This window comes from Rhyacophila brunnea, unplaced genomic scaffold, assembly GCF_057557595.1.
Source record: "Rhyacophila brunnea isolate RB1 unplaced genomic scaffold, BYU_Rbru_1.0 scaffold_5, whole genome shotgun sequence".
Lineage (NCBI taxonomy): Eukaryota > Metazoa > Arthropoda > Insecta > Trichoptera > Rhyacophilidae > Rhyacophila > Rhyacophila brunnea.
Genome location: NW_028233170.1, coordinates 32,321,138 through 32,335,460, shown reverse-complemented (window position 1 = coordinate 32,335,460; position 14,323 = coordinate 32,321,138). Strand labels below are relative to the sequence as shown.

Below are 14,323 nucleotides of genomic sequence, written 5' to 3'. Positions count from 1 at the left end.
CGAAACTGGTTCTGATCATTATTAAATCAATAAATGATAGTATGTATTGTGTTTTATTTTAATTAAACTTTAGCCAATCGTATAATATTCAATCTTCGCCACTGGCGTATAGTGGATAGTTAATTTCATTGTTTCATGTAATTACATATGATGTGTTCCTGCTATTAATACCTATGGCATTAGACCCGTTTCAGACGGGACACCGGTGTCTCGCTCGTATATAATAAGAGGCCTTTGTATTCGAATAAAGGGGCCTTTGTATTATGTTTATGAACGCCCTAGAGCCAAAGAGTCAACGCGTGTCCGGTACACTTTTCCGTCGGCCACTACATTCTCAAGCCGCCGATACACTTGTTTTTATTACCGGAGCCAGTTTTATGTTATAATTTATAACGCGAAATTATGCGTTGACTCATTAGCTCTGGGGCGTTCATAAACATAATACAAAGGCCCGTTTATTCGAATACAAAGGCCTCCTATATTATATCGAGCGCGACACCGGTGTCCCGTCTGAAACGGGCCTTATTGTCAATCACGATTTTCTACGGCACACGTTATCGATAGACATTTAAATAATAAACTGTTATTGTATAGGAATAAGAAAAATCAAAAGAAAAGTTAAAAATAGACGAGCCGAAGAACACTTTGAACGGTCGCATAATGTTGCTATGGACATCGAACTGCAACAACTCGAGTGCAGACTTTTACCATAGTTTGACGGAGAAGACGAAGCAACTCGCGCAAAAGTGCGGGCACATCAGACTGCAGGGGACACGCTCCCTCGCCCTGTCGTGCACGGGCGCCCCCGCTAAGCCCAAGCGGACGTCCAAATCGCTCTCCAGGTGGTACGTCAAGGTAAGCTGCTAAGCTATTATAGAACAATGAATGATGTGTGTAGTGTTTGAAATAATGCGTGGATTATGGCAATAGGTTTTGATTTTTATAGTAACCACCTTGAACCTATAATATAATATATTTGTTTTGATTTATCTGTGACGCTTGAGAGAACACATAATTCGTCGGTGTTTTGTAAAAAAGGCGAATTAACCAAAATACTATTTTACAGGAGGAGGATTTTTAACTTATTTATTTATTAATTACCTGTGGATGATTATAAATATCTAATAAGTTTATAATAAAGCTTAGAAAGACTATTTACTGTCTTTATAATAGGCATTATAATATAATATTTTAAAAGGCCTAAGTAATAAGGTACAATCGCTTTTTATTCGTAACATTAAGTGGATGTTCGCCCTTATTATCGTTTTTAAGTACTTACCTGTGAAGATACAAATTCGCCGTTTTACACAACAAAGCTAGTGAGGTAGGTAGGTACACATTGTTTTTTCATTAAAATCTCGATTTCTCCAAAATGGTTCATTTACAAAACACCGACAATATGTAAATGTGTAGGAGAGAGCGAGACAGGGATAAGACGTATTAAATTGGCTAAGGTGAACGACAAGATACACGTCAATGGAAATTCTAAATTTGAAAAATAAACGAGACACGAAAATAAAGTAATCGTTTATTTTAAACGGGTCGTGAAAGAAAACAAATAATATGACACTCTCGTAATAGTTTGACAGATGATTTTAAAGTCTAAATGTGATTTTCATAAAAATAATTTCCGTTACAGAACTAAGTCACCACAGAACAGATAGTAAATAGATTTTTGATGCAGGGTTTTGAATATGTGAGTGTCCGACGAAAATGAAACACGCATTATGCACGTGCAGTAGTGTGTGTAATACACCAATATTAAATGAGCGTCAATGCATAAACCGAGAGCAGTTGTCAATACTCGACGTATGACGTATTCTTGACATGTGTTTATCCCGGATTCTTCCTTACTCGAGATCGGTTACCTGCTACTCCTTACCAGTTATTTAAGTTCCCATTATTTCTGAGTTTCCTGTAAGTCACATTACATTACATAATGTTGACAGGTGGCACTGCCACGACATTAAATATAAACTAGGTACCAAACTGATACAGGATTAACATAATGCAATGCAAACAGTCGTATTGATAATATTATTATCAACGTCAGTGTTATGTTATCAGTTATCACTTATCAGTATCACCATCAGTTATACAAAACATAACATTATGAATGAATTATGAATTTTGACGTGCCATTTAAAATCATATTCTATTATATAAATAAATTTTTTTGGTCTATGTTAGTATGTAGTTGTTCAATGAAATGTAAAAAATACATCGTGAGGTAAGCAGCCCTCGTAGTCCAATGCATAAGACATGGATCGTTGGATTCTCGGTGAAGTCACAATATATTTATGTGGTTTTTTGTCTGGGGGATTATGTGAGCGCTTCGATTCTACTACTGCACTGCTGTTTTGATACACTACTGTCATTGGGCCTCACGACGTGTTGAAAAAGTCTATAAGTACCTATATACTTTTTTATACGATATGGATCGCTAAATGTTCTAATTTAATTACGAGTAAATTACATAGTTCAATAGAAGGTTTTATCGAATATATTTTACTAAATAATGTTTGGCGTAAATTAAATTAAATGCGTATAAATTATAATTAGTTTTGCACTATTCCATTTCAGTATTTTTTTTTGACCCGGATTCTGCCTTTCAGCATCTTCTGGTACTATGCGCACTCACCAATGGCAAATACATTCTGACAACGAATAAATTCTTTTTTATATAGTAATTTAATACAATAAAATATGGTAAAAACCGTATGCCTACCTACTAAGTAGAGGATCAAGTATAGTGTTTGTAAAAACCCGTAGTAAATACCTTATATACTATAGATACTAATGTTGTTGTATTAAATTACTATATAAACACGAATTAACTGTATCCATAGGCAGTCTGTCTAGCTATTGTGCATAAACATATAAATAAGAACAATTAAGTGAAACATTATTGTAATAATATGTATTATATCGAAATTGATAATGCTTTGATAATATCTCTCTTCAGCCCATCTTGGATTGATTTGATAATAATTGAGGAGTTTTATAAAAAATGGGCGTGTCTGATGTAAATGTTTTTAAACCCTTTGATTTAAATAAATATACTTATACATATAATATTTAAGGCGTATCAGTATTTTACCACGTTTTTCTTAGCTCGTATTCTTGTTTGTCCGGTGGTTGTTTATGCAGTAAAAATCTTGCAATCGATTTTTAACTAACTTCCCGACTAGTTAGACATTTGAAACTTTTAGAATATATCAGAACACGATGCCAATGCATTCTTTTAATACTTTTAGCCATATTTAAGTAGAATTGAATTCTGTTTTGTATGAAAAGTTATTTCGGAAGAAATCCGTAATCCAATCCACTATTAAGGGGGTAGTCCTAGCAACTAAATTATTAATATATACGTGCGTTACTATGGAAATCAATATGAAATGTCAAAATAACATTTCAGTATTTCTATCAAGTACAAAAAAAAGTATTTATTAATACACACAATTGTCAAGTTTATATGATTCAACAGAAAATTTAAAAACGTTCTTTTTATCTTGTAATCATTTATATTTAGTCATCATATCAGAAAGAATCTAGAATTCTAAAAACACAGCAGAATGCCCAATTTTACTTGGGCTCTTCTTGATCTACATGTTAGCTCCTCAATTATTAATTTCTTGGCATCAGATATGAACACTAGTTGCATACATGCATAGAAAAAACAAAATCAATCTGCACTGGTTACCTGTAATATAATTTATAACATTATGTAATACATACCGTCATTATCATATTCAAGTATGTACTTAATGTTGGTAGTTTGGTTATTAATGTTTGTAATAATAATAAATAATGTATACTAATTTATGCCAATAATGATTGCAGTACGATACGTTGACTCATTTTGTTTACTTATGAAATCAATGTAGTCACAAAGTTGTGGATCATACGGAGAAATAAAATGAACATGCATGTGGATCATGGGCACATTAAAATACGATAAATTTTAGTAATGATCTAATGAATGACTATTAATTTAAAACGTTTTCATTCATAGCATTTGCTGCTTACTTCTAAATTTATATATTTTGTATTTAATGTTTTTCTAAACGTGAGAATGACCTTATGACATTATAAAACGTTTTTCATGTAATTGAACGGTTTCTCAACATTAAAAAAAAATACATACCGACACAATCCATTGTACATAATACCGAATAATAATATGAATAAGTAAATATATATTATAATATTTTTATTTAAATATAGCATGTGTATTTATGTTTCAACAAAATCGTAGAGTTTCGTAAACTAGGTAACTACATTTATTATGCTTGAAACTGTACCATAATTATAAACGCACTACCATAGCGAAATAAACTATTAATTAACTACAAACTTTCCCTTTTAATGTTGAGCATAAAATAGAAGTGGTTCTTAGCCATTCGCCCAACCCATTCGGCAGTGGCGAAGGGTGGAGGTAGGCTGTTAAGATTCGACATAGATAGTGCATATTAAACTTTGTCAGTTACACCATTAAACTACGAATACAATGTGTATATATTTAGTTTTTTTTTAAAATTCAATTAAACGCTGCCTATTCCAAGCCACATTTTATAGATCGTTTATCTATAAAATATAAAAAAATATGCTTACATAATTTTAGATAATCTATAGATAGAAGAATATTTCTTATCGATTATGGTTTGATCTAAGCAGAGTATAATGAATTAAAATAAAACTAACCAACACCATTCTTAATTCAACAAAAACAAGTATGACTGAAAAAGTGTGCACTATTTTTGTCGGATCGCCCATAGTATAAATAAAATATGTACCTATTATGGTTTCGTTGGGTAGGGTTTATTTGAATTTTAAAAACTAACCAGTACCATCTGCAAGTTGTATTCTTATTTCGATGAAAACAAATACTTAGTATGACTGACAAAGTTTAGTGTGCACTATTAGCCCACCTTTGTCATTTGGTCCGTACTATCCATTGATATACTACTGGATGAATCATATTATGCTTCTTAAAATGACGCCCGATTTTCAGCGACTCGGCCAGTGTTAAAACTTACTGTTTTAATATCAGCGGACTTAACTCGATATAAGCTCACTTAATATTTGTCTCGAAAACGACCTGGCAATAATTGTGAGTAAGCCCGATCTAGCTTGCATCTTACTCTTTCTAATAGTCAGCGCATGACGACTTGCTCTGTCCGCTCAGACATGAATTTTTGGTAGCTTGCAAGCTTTGGTTTGCAGCACCCTTAGGGGCACTATTCCAAGAACGCAAATTTAGTTTTACAGCCAGGGCAATACGGGTGAAATTCGGGAATCCATGTTAACGGTTTTAACGCATTATACCTACGAGGAAATATTATAAGACGATATTCGTAATATCTTCTAGTAGTATATCAATGGTACTGTCAATGAAAGACGTATTGAACATGTAATTTTTGCCAAATGAGGAGTTCAAACTCGCAGCCACAGCTTCAGAAATGGTTGCTCTACCAACTAATCCACGGTGGGGCATACAGTGGATATAATAAACTATTTTATTTTTTGATATCTTTTCGCATCAAATCCTAAACAAATATTGATTACGTGCTTACATTGGTTCTTCTTTGCATTGTATTTTCTGGTCGATGACTTTGATTTTAGAGTGTTTGCACATGCTTATTATTTGTATAAAGTTAACATAAGTAACAATTGTTTCGTGGTTTAATACTACAATTGCACATGCTTATTATTTGTATTAAGTTAACATAAGTAACAATTGTTTCGTGGTTTAATACTACAAATTTTACGTAAAGTGAGAAAGTGGGTGTATTTTCTAAATTTAAACTAGAGTTAGTGTAGTAGTTTTATTGAATGCAATTTAGTAGCGAGTTATTGTATTTTACTTGCATCTAGAACGTGTAGGTACTTACTTGAGTACTTTATACTATATACCTATAATCATTTGAATCAGAAAAACCTTGGATTCTACTACTCTGTGTTACGTCACAAATGCAACGCAAGCAAAATGCCGACTTCGTTCGAATGGAGGTTGTATATTTAATAGAAAATAACTGTTGAGCGTGTACCAATTATTTTTGCAATGTCCAATCAACATTATATTATAAATTATAATAAAAATTTCCTCTACCTATTACTGTAATACACACGTTTCTACAACGATTAGTATTATAACTACACAATGTGGATTAATGTATTCATGTTCAATTACTAAGAGTGATTCTGTAAAAAACTAATTTACTTATAATATTAATTGTGTAGGAAATTATTAGGGATTGCAATACCGGTATTCCAGTATCTATCAATACCGAAATACCTGTTTAAAAAATGCAAAATACCGGAATTTTCAGTATTAAAAAACCACACTCGTTTTTCAAAATGAGTTGAATGTTATTTCTTCAGTACTTTATACTGTATTGCCAATTAAATTGAGTGTATAGGCTATGTGCTGCTGAAATGCAAATTTTATATTGACTGAACAACAGAGGTGAAACAATAATACATAACAATAGCAAAATCCATCAATTATACCAATTTATAAAATTGTCGCGATAAATTAACATAAGTACTTACGTAATATTATTTCGAAATAGAAAACGTCAGTGAACAAATGTTCAATTATTCTATAATAAAATTATTGATGACTGTACAAGTTTTGAATTGAAAAAGCTTTTGAGAAGATTATATTATGTAAAAATCACCAGTTCTACAATATTATGATCAATACATATTTTTAAATGTCAACATAATACATGTTGGTGTGTAGGTTTTTACTATAAAATAATGTTTTAAAGAGATTTTAATATCTATATTTACTGTACATTACCTTTTTATGTTTTAACGAATACCGGTAATCAATAAGAAATATCAAAAACCCGGTATCGATACTTTCATTCGGTATTGTAATCCATAGAAATTACTGCCTACGTATAAGGTATTGTAGAAAACTGTGACTGGTTTTTAATATTACGTACAATAATTATTTGACGGCATTATATTATATCGTCTCTGTTTTGACAGAACATACTAACTGGAGATTACTAGTTTTGAGTAATTTGACTTTGAAGTTGTTAAAATGTTTGAAATGGTCTATCATGTGAGTTTATTAAGTAATCTTAAAAAGGATGACTTTAAAATAATGACTGTTTATTTATTAAGAAGGTTTTCAGACGGTAAAGTTTGAAATAAGGAACGTTTTGGTATAACTAACTCAATATGTATTTTTTTAGAATTAGTGTCTTCTGCCAGAACAGTGACGATATATTATATTCATAAATCTAACGACTGTGCATAATAGCTTTTAAAGCTTTGACCTTTCTTAATAAACAGATGGATCGCAGCCTTATTCGTAATTAAATTTGGTCTCATTTACTTGATCTGTCTGGAATTATATCACTTCCCTATAAAACATTGCATCGGGGAGCCCTTGGCTAATCGCTTACAAGGGGAACTTTTCATTACATTTCAAATAAAATTTTGTACTGTATTTTGTCACCTCAATACTACAACTAGATAACTTGATTTTCACTGTTTTTGAGATAGTTATTGAATATGATTCTACATTTCCTTCTCTACAACATGCAAAAACTAAGTAAGTCAGAAGTTAATGGGAACTGTATTAATTTTGTGTTTGAAAACATTAAACAACCTTAAAACCATAAATGCATTAAATAAATAAAATAATATATCTACAATATTTTTTCATACAATTGAACATTATTTAATTGTTCCCAATTAGACAAGCACAATTTTCCATTTTTATTTTAAATAATAATTATAGTCTAGACTCTAGATTTATGTTAATCAAGTAAAGTTTAAATTTCATTTCCCCAATCATGACCAAATCAGAGTTATCTAGTTGTAGTATTGAGGTGACGATTTGTAATTATACGTAAAAGTAGAGTTGCCACTTCATAATTTTGCACTCATGCTCTAGGATGACAATTATTTAGTACCTAATACATTTTGAAAATATTTTTTTACATATTATCTATTTATTTTCTTATTATTTACTATATTAAGTAATACAAGTGAATATCATTTGATATAATTTTATGCGAGGTAACCAGGCAAAGAGGCGTATCAGTGTAATAAAAAGTGCAAAGTTATAAAGCGTATCTTATGTATGTTTTAAACCTTTTAAAGGTATATCTATGTAACCGTAACCACGGTTGTGTCTATGTCTATTTCTGTTAACCACAGGATAAAATTCTCGTCAGTCTCAAACTCGAATCGTAACGGCTGGAAAAAATTCACATTTATTTTTATTAATCATTCTTTGTACGCATGGCGCAAAAGGGTTGAATGTCTAATAAACTTTATTATGATTCCCATATATTGTGTGAGTCCTTGATCTCTGTCTTGGATCGTAACTGATTTTTTTTTTTACCTCTGAGTCACGGATGTGACGTGTATTAACATTTATAATTAATATTAAACAAAGAATTCGTTTTACTTTTAGTTGCTTCATTATGTAAATTGTAAATATTAAAAATGGTTTTAACATAACTATTTGGAATGCGTGTGATGTTTTGCATGTTCTTCTCGCTTCGGTACCTGCAGTCGGCTGACGAAAGTGAAACTACATAAAAATACTACTTAATATTATTTTACGGACTGACTGACTGATTGGTATACCAAGGTAATCTGTTGGTTTCAAATGCCCGAGAAAATTATAATCAATTTCTAATTAATTCTGTATTGTACAAATCGAGTAGGTAACAATTTCATTCATTAACAACACTTCGTCCAGCGAGTGATTGGCACCTGACAATTTTGCATTTCAAACAGGCAATATTTTTATTGGATATCAACAACACATCACTTCAATTTCAACAAATGGCTATAAGGTTGTTAAATATTTAAGCAATGTTAAATTTATTTTGTTGAAAATTGATCACGTTGGGGTCACCAGTTTTGGGTTGATATAGAGTAAAAAATACAGGTTTATTTTAACGTCTTTAACAACAGATTCTTCCTATTCTCTTAAACTCGTTAAAAATTGAAGTTTCGATATAAACACACGTAGAAAGATGTGACAGTCGAGGATATATGACCGTAGGCTTCAACGATGACAGAGAAAGTATTCCGGAATTGATCAAATCGCGGGATGGTTCTAGTGTTGTTAACGTTGAAATTAAATTTTCCTAATTCGCCACAACACGATTAAAAGTTCATCCAAAGGCGGTTTGCAGATCCCATTCCATTTTGACGGGCATTGGAATCGAGTGGTTGCTGGCGCTGACAATGGCAAAGTCCATTTAAGATTTTTGAAATATATTAAAAAAAAAATAATAGATATTTACATTAATATTATACCAATTATTTTAATAGTAAAGTGTGTATGTGCTAGGTACGCGCTTGTTTTGTGACTCTCCATGTCAACGTTTCTTCAGCTCTGTGTAACTAGTGAACCTTCTTTACCTCGTTAGTGAAATATAACTTTAAATACTTCCAAGTATTTATCTGGTTCTATTCGAAACATTTAATGCAAATATACATAATATATTAACTTGATTATTTTGTATTCTTCCAAAATAAATCACGTTTTCCTAGAATAAAGATTTCTTTTACTGTAGGTTGAGTTTCCAATTATCATTCGGCAGTTTTCCCCAGTGTGGAAATTGCAATCGTCGAAAGCCTTTTCGCTAGACCCTCTTAAGTTATTTGTCTACCTTTTCTGACATTTTCCACGGCGTTTGTTTTATGTCTTTACCCGTATTCCGGTATATCAGATGTACACTATGTTAAGTCGCATACTAATGTTTACATTTCCTTTATATTTGACAAATACCTGGAATTTAAAAGTTTGGTCACTACCACGTCTTGAAATGTCTTTTATTTTATATTATTATGATTATGTATTTTACTGATCCCTGGTTTTACTATGTACTTACCTACCTACGAATGCTTTATTGGACTTAAGTATTATCTACATTATACATTAAAAGAAGAACCCACGCCATAAGACATACTTACTAATTAAAAAAAATGTCGAAGGCAGTGATACCCAACTTTCTTCGAACGTGGGGTACCGTGACTATCTCAAACCTAAAATTGGGTCACCTGAATTCTGTACAGTTAATAAAATAATTACACAATAAGAATCATTAATTTAATAGTAAGTATCGACTATCAATTTTATTATTCTTGGTGAACAACCATTGTATTGCATAATAAGTGTGAAAGTGAAATATATTTTAATTTATTTGGTGAAATGAACAAATGGTTACTTAGACCTGTTTCAGACGGGACACTGGTGTCGCGCTCGATATAATATAGGAGGCCTTTGTATTCGAATAAAGGGGCCTTTGTATTATGTCTATGAACTCCCTAGAGCTAATCAGTCAACGCATAATTTCGCGTTATAAATTAGAAGATAAAACTGGCTACGGTATTAAAAACAAGTGTATCGGCGGCTCGAGAATGTAGCGGCCGAAGGAAAAGTGTACCGGACACGCGTTGACTCATTAGCTCTGGGGCGTTCAAAACACATAATACAAAGTCCCCTTTATTCGAATACAAAGGCCTCCTTATCATATACATGCGCGACTGAAACGGTCCTTAATTTTGATATAATAACGAAAAACAAGTTTCAACCGGGGTCTTCTGATTTGTTGTTGTTCATAACCAAGATGAGTGCCAACTTTTTGAAAGAAAGTAGATGCGTATCGTATAGTACAGTTGAACCTCGATTACTAAAACTAATTAGGGATAGCCTGGGATAACGATAAATCCGGATAATTGAAAAAATAATAAAAACATTTGTTTAACTTACAGAAGAATGATCTTTTCAATAGCATTTTTTGAAAAAATCACCTCATTTTTACTAATTACTTACATAATATTTTAAATTATGCCTTTTTCTTATAATCATACGAAACTGATGATCAAAAAAAAATGCGGGCTAACCGAGGTTCTGTATTTATTGTTTATTAAAATAAATAGTCACTCTTACCATAGTCTCCGTGGTGCGATGGGTAGCGCATCCAGTCGCTACCGAAAAGATGGTGGTTCGACCCCAACCAGCGACATTATTTCTTTCACGTTTTCGAGATATTATCGACAATTTGGGCCGACTGTCAATCGAAAAGTTGGTGTTTAGTACCGACTCGCCCTGTCGGGCCCTTCGCAGAATATAATATATATACTGGAATCAGCGGCACAACGATCAAAAGCGATTACAAAAGAAAACGCGCAAATGCATATTATCTTAAAAGTAAACATACTTTCTTATAAAAGCAGATGACAGCGTGTCCAAAAATGGATAGCAATTCATTTTTGTCGATTTTGCTCGGCATCACGGTCTCCACAAGGGGTGGGACAGACAGGGCTCTATCTAACCTGGGGGCTCATTGTGGCGGGTCGACCTAATAAGTGAGATAAACACATCAAAATTTTTCTCACTTTCTGAATACATATTAACATTTTAAAATATGTGCTTGTGTGATGAAAATTTTGATTATTGTGTGTCGATATTCGAAAACTGTATACAAATTTAAGCGGATTTATTCAAAATTACAAAACATTGCTAATAGTCTTAATTTTGCCTAGAACATCATTTGGAAAACACTTCTGTAGAGCGTCACACTGCCTTTAGAGGCCATCCATGGACTGAAATCGTATGCGGCTTACATCCGTGTGCCATACTAAACTTATGATTTTTGTTCATGAAAATATATTTTCACTAAATTTGTAAGTGTAACTGTATGGTATAAACGGATACGATCAGATGCTTATAATATACTTTGTGGAAATATATTTCCATGACCAGAAAAGATAAGCTTAGTATTGCACACGGTTCGAAAACGCATACGGTTTCAGTCCATGGATGGCCTATTTATCCTAGTGAAAGATAGTACTGTACGAAAACGCATACGGTTTCAGTCCATGGATGGCCTATTAATCCTAGTGAAAGATAGTACTGTACGAAAACATTTTCTTGGCTACGTGTTAATACTGTGAACTAACATGCTCCGCCACTTTTTAACCGCAATTCCATTATAAGCTCTTCCCATTTAGTAAACAACAGCGTCTGGAAACCTAGCCAAGAAGATGTTTTCGTACAGTGGATACATACATACTCATTTTTACTTTATTTTGTTTGTAGGCTAATTTTCCCAATGTTTCTTTGTAATGTTATTCTATATATTATAATGATGTACACGATTATTTCTTTTAAATTTTATTCGTTTCTAATGGCGCTCGTGAGCTACCGCGTGTCTGTCACTGCTCTAATTCGAAGCGAATTATTAAAATGTTTGTGGGCAAAAGAAAAATACGACTGACAACTGGGTTTTGATAAACTTTTTAATTTACAAAACATCGCGAAGTATTAATGCGTTGATCAAATAAAAAAAGCTTCCACAGTAATGCGGCTATCGCCCCGTCTTTTCCTTCTCCCTTCTATTATAATGCGAAATGTCTTCTGAGGATATCGCAAGAATATTAGTTCTGTTATGGAGTTGTTCAGACTTTGCCAAACTCCGCCATAAATTTCTTGGCTCGCTGCCATCGAGCAAGACTAAAATCTTGTAGATAGGTATAGCCATGCATACAGGAGATATTTATATAGAGTGCATTTCATGGGGTTGTTGTCCTTTATCCAGTATTTTTACAGTTATTAATTTGCAATAGTTAGACACTTAAAATTTAATATCTTTCACATAATCGTATATTTTATCATCTTCTTTTTTTATATAAATGTGATGTGACGAAAACTCCTAACAATGCTACTATTTAGTACATACCGTAAATAATTACAAGATAAAAAGAACTTTTTATATACCACGTTTATAAATTTTCTGTTCAATCATATAAACTTGACAATTCTATGTATTAATAATTTAGGACAAACAAGGCAATTGTCAATAAATCATTTTTTGCTATTTTGCAAAATACGAACAAACATAGAATTCCATAGTAACGCACGTATATATTAATAATTTAGTTGTTAGGACCACGCCCTCAGCAACCAATAATAGTGGATTGGATTACGGATTTCTTCCGAAATAACTTTTCGTACAAAACAGAATTAACTGAAAATGAATTCAATTCTACTTAAAGATGGCTAAAAGTATTAAAAGAATGCATTGGCATCGTGTTCTGATAATTATATTCTAAAAGTTTCAAATGTCTAGCTAGTCGGGAAGTTAGTTAAAAATCGATTGCAAGATTTGTGCTGGATAAACAACCACCGGACAAACAAGAATACGAGCTAAGAAAAACGTGGTAAAATACCAATGCCGAAGACTCGAGAACAAACAATTATTTAAAATATTAATACTATCGACCAAAGGTAGGCGGTACTTGATGGAATTTGAATTTAAATTCTAATGGATTTAAGTTTTGTATTATTCCATTTGAGTCGTTTTTGCGTCCCAGGTTTCGCCTTTCGTCATTTTCAGGCACTATGTGCACCCACCAAAAGGTAAATACACACTGACAACATATACAATTAATTCTAACTTAAATAATAAATTAATACAATATTATTAAAAGATTATTTAAAATGTGACGTTCACATTGACTCGTAAAGGTGTGTGCATATTTAAATTACGTAGATAGACATCTATCTATTCTAATGTAGCCATAATTCACGAGTTAAAAATCTATGGAAGAATAAAATTTAGTGAAATTAAAAGTCAGCTGACGGCGGTGTTGTTCTTCTTGTGTTAACGTTTAGACATGGCCCCCACAAGGCCTCTAGCCTGGGGGCCCGTCATGGCAGGTCGACCAGTTAAGTGAGATAAACACACACCACAATAATTCTGCTTAATTTGTAAAAAAGTCGTCTGTGGCGTTATGCGTGCATTGCAATCCGATGATCATTCGAAATCATCATTCACGTGGAGTTATAATTAGTGTGTTTTCTCACTAATAAAATGGATAATTGCAATTAACAACACTATTGTAGAATATCACACTGTCCTTAACCTTAGCGATGCTGGTCTGGTGGTCCGCTTCAAGATGTGGGGGTCATGCGTTTGGATATACGCATTAATGTGAAAACTGCTTCTCATTTTTTTTAATTATATGCCACTCTTACTGGTTTAATTTATCTATCCCAAATTTGTAGGCCTCGTTAATTTATGTTCTATTGTAGTATAATAACTTATTTTCTCATAGAAGAAAGATTCTTTGAAGAAGTTTAAAATTGATTTTAGTTTGTTCAAAATTTTAATGAGCTTTTTATCTGCAGCCACTCTGCCGGTAAGCTACCTACCTCATTTTGATTAGCATCGCTCTCTTGATTGAAAAGATATTATTCTTCAAAACAATAAACTACTTCTTTCCATCAATTTCAGCGAAAATTTTGATAGTCAAGTTTGATATTTTAAAT

General features: G+C 32.4%; 1 protein-coding gene across 3 annotated transcripts in view; it reads left to right on the top strand.

Moving 5' to 3' along the window:
- Rgl (Ral guanine nucleotide dissociation stimulator-like) overlaps window positions 1-14,323 on the top strand; it is a 150,831-nt gene that overhangs the window by 44,798 nt on the left and 91,710 nt on the right. The window contains exon 2 of one of the 3 annotated variants that reach the window (XM_085956034.1): window positions 595-855. The exons of the other annotated variants lie outside the window; for them this stretch is intronic. Within the exon in view, the coding sequence (XP_085812160.1) occupies window positions 661-855 (195 nt within the window). The 5' untranslated portion in view covers window positions 595-660. The remainder of the gene's footprint in view (window positions 1-594; window positions 856-14,323) is intronic. 3 annotated transcript variants of the gene reach the window in all.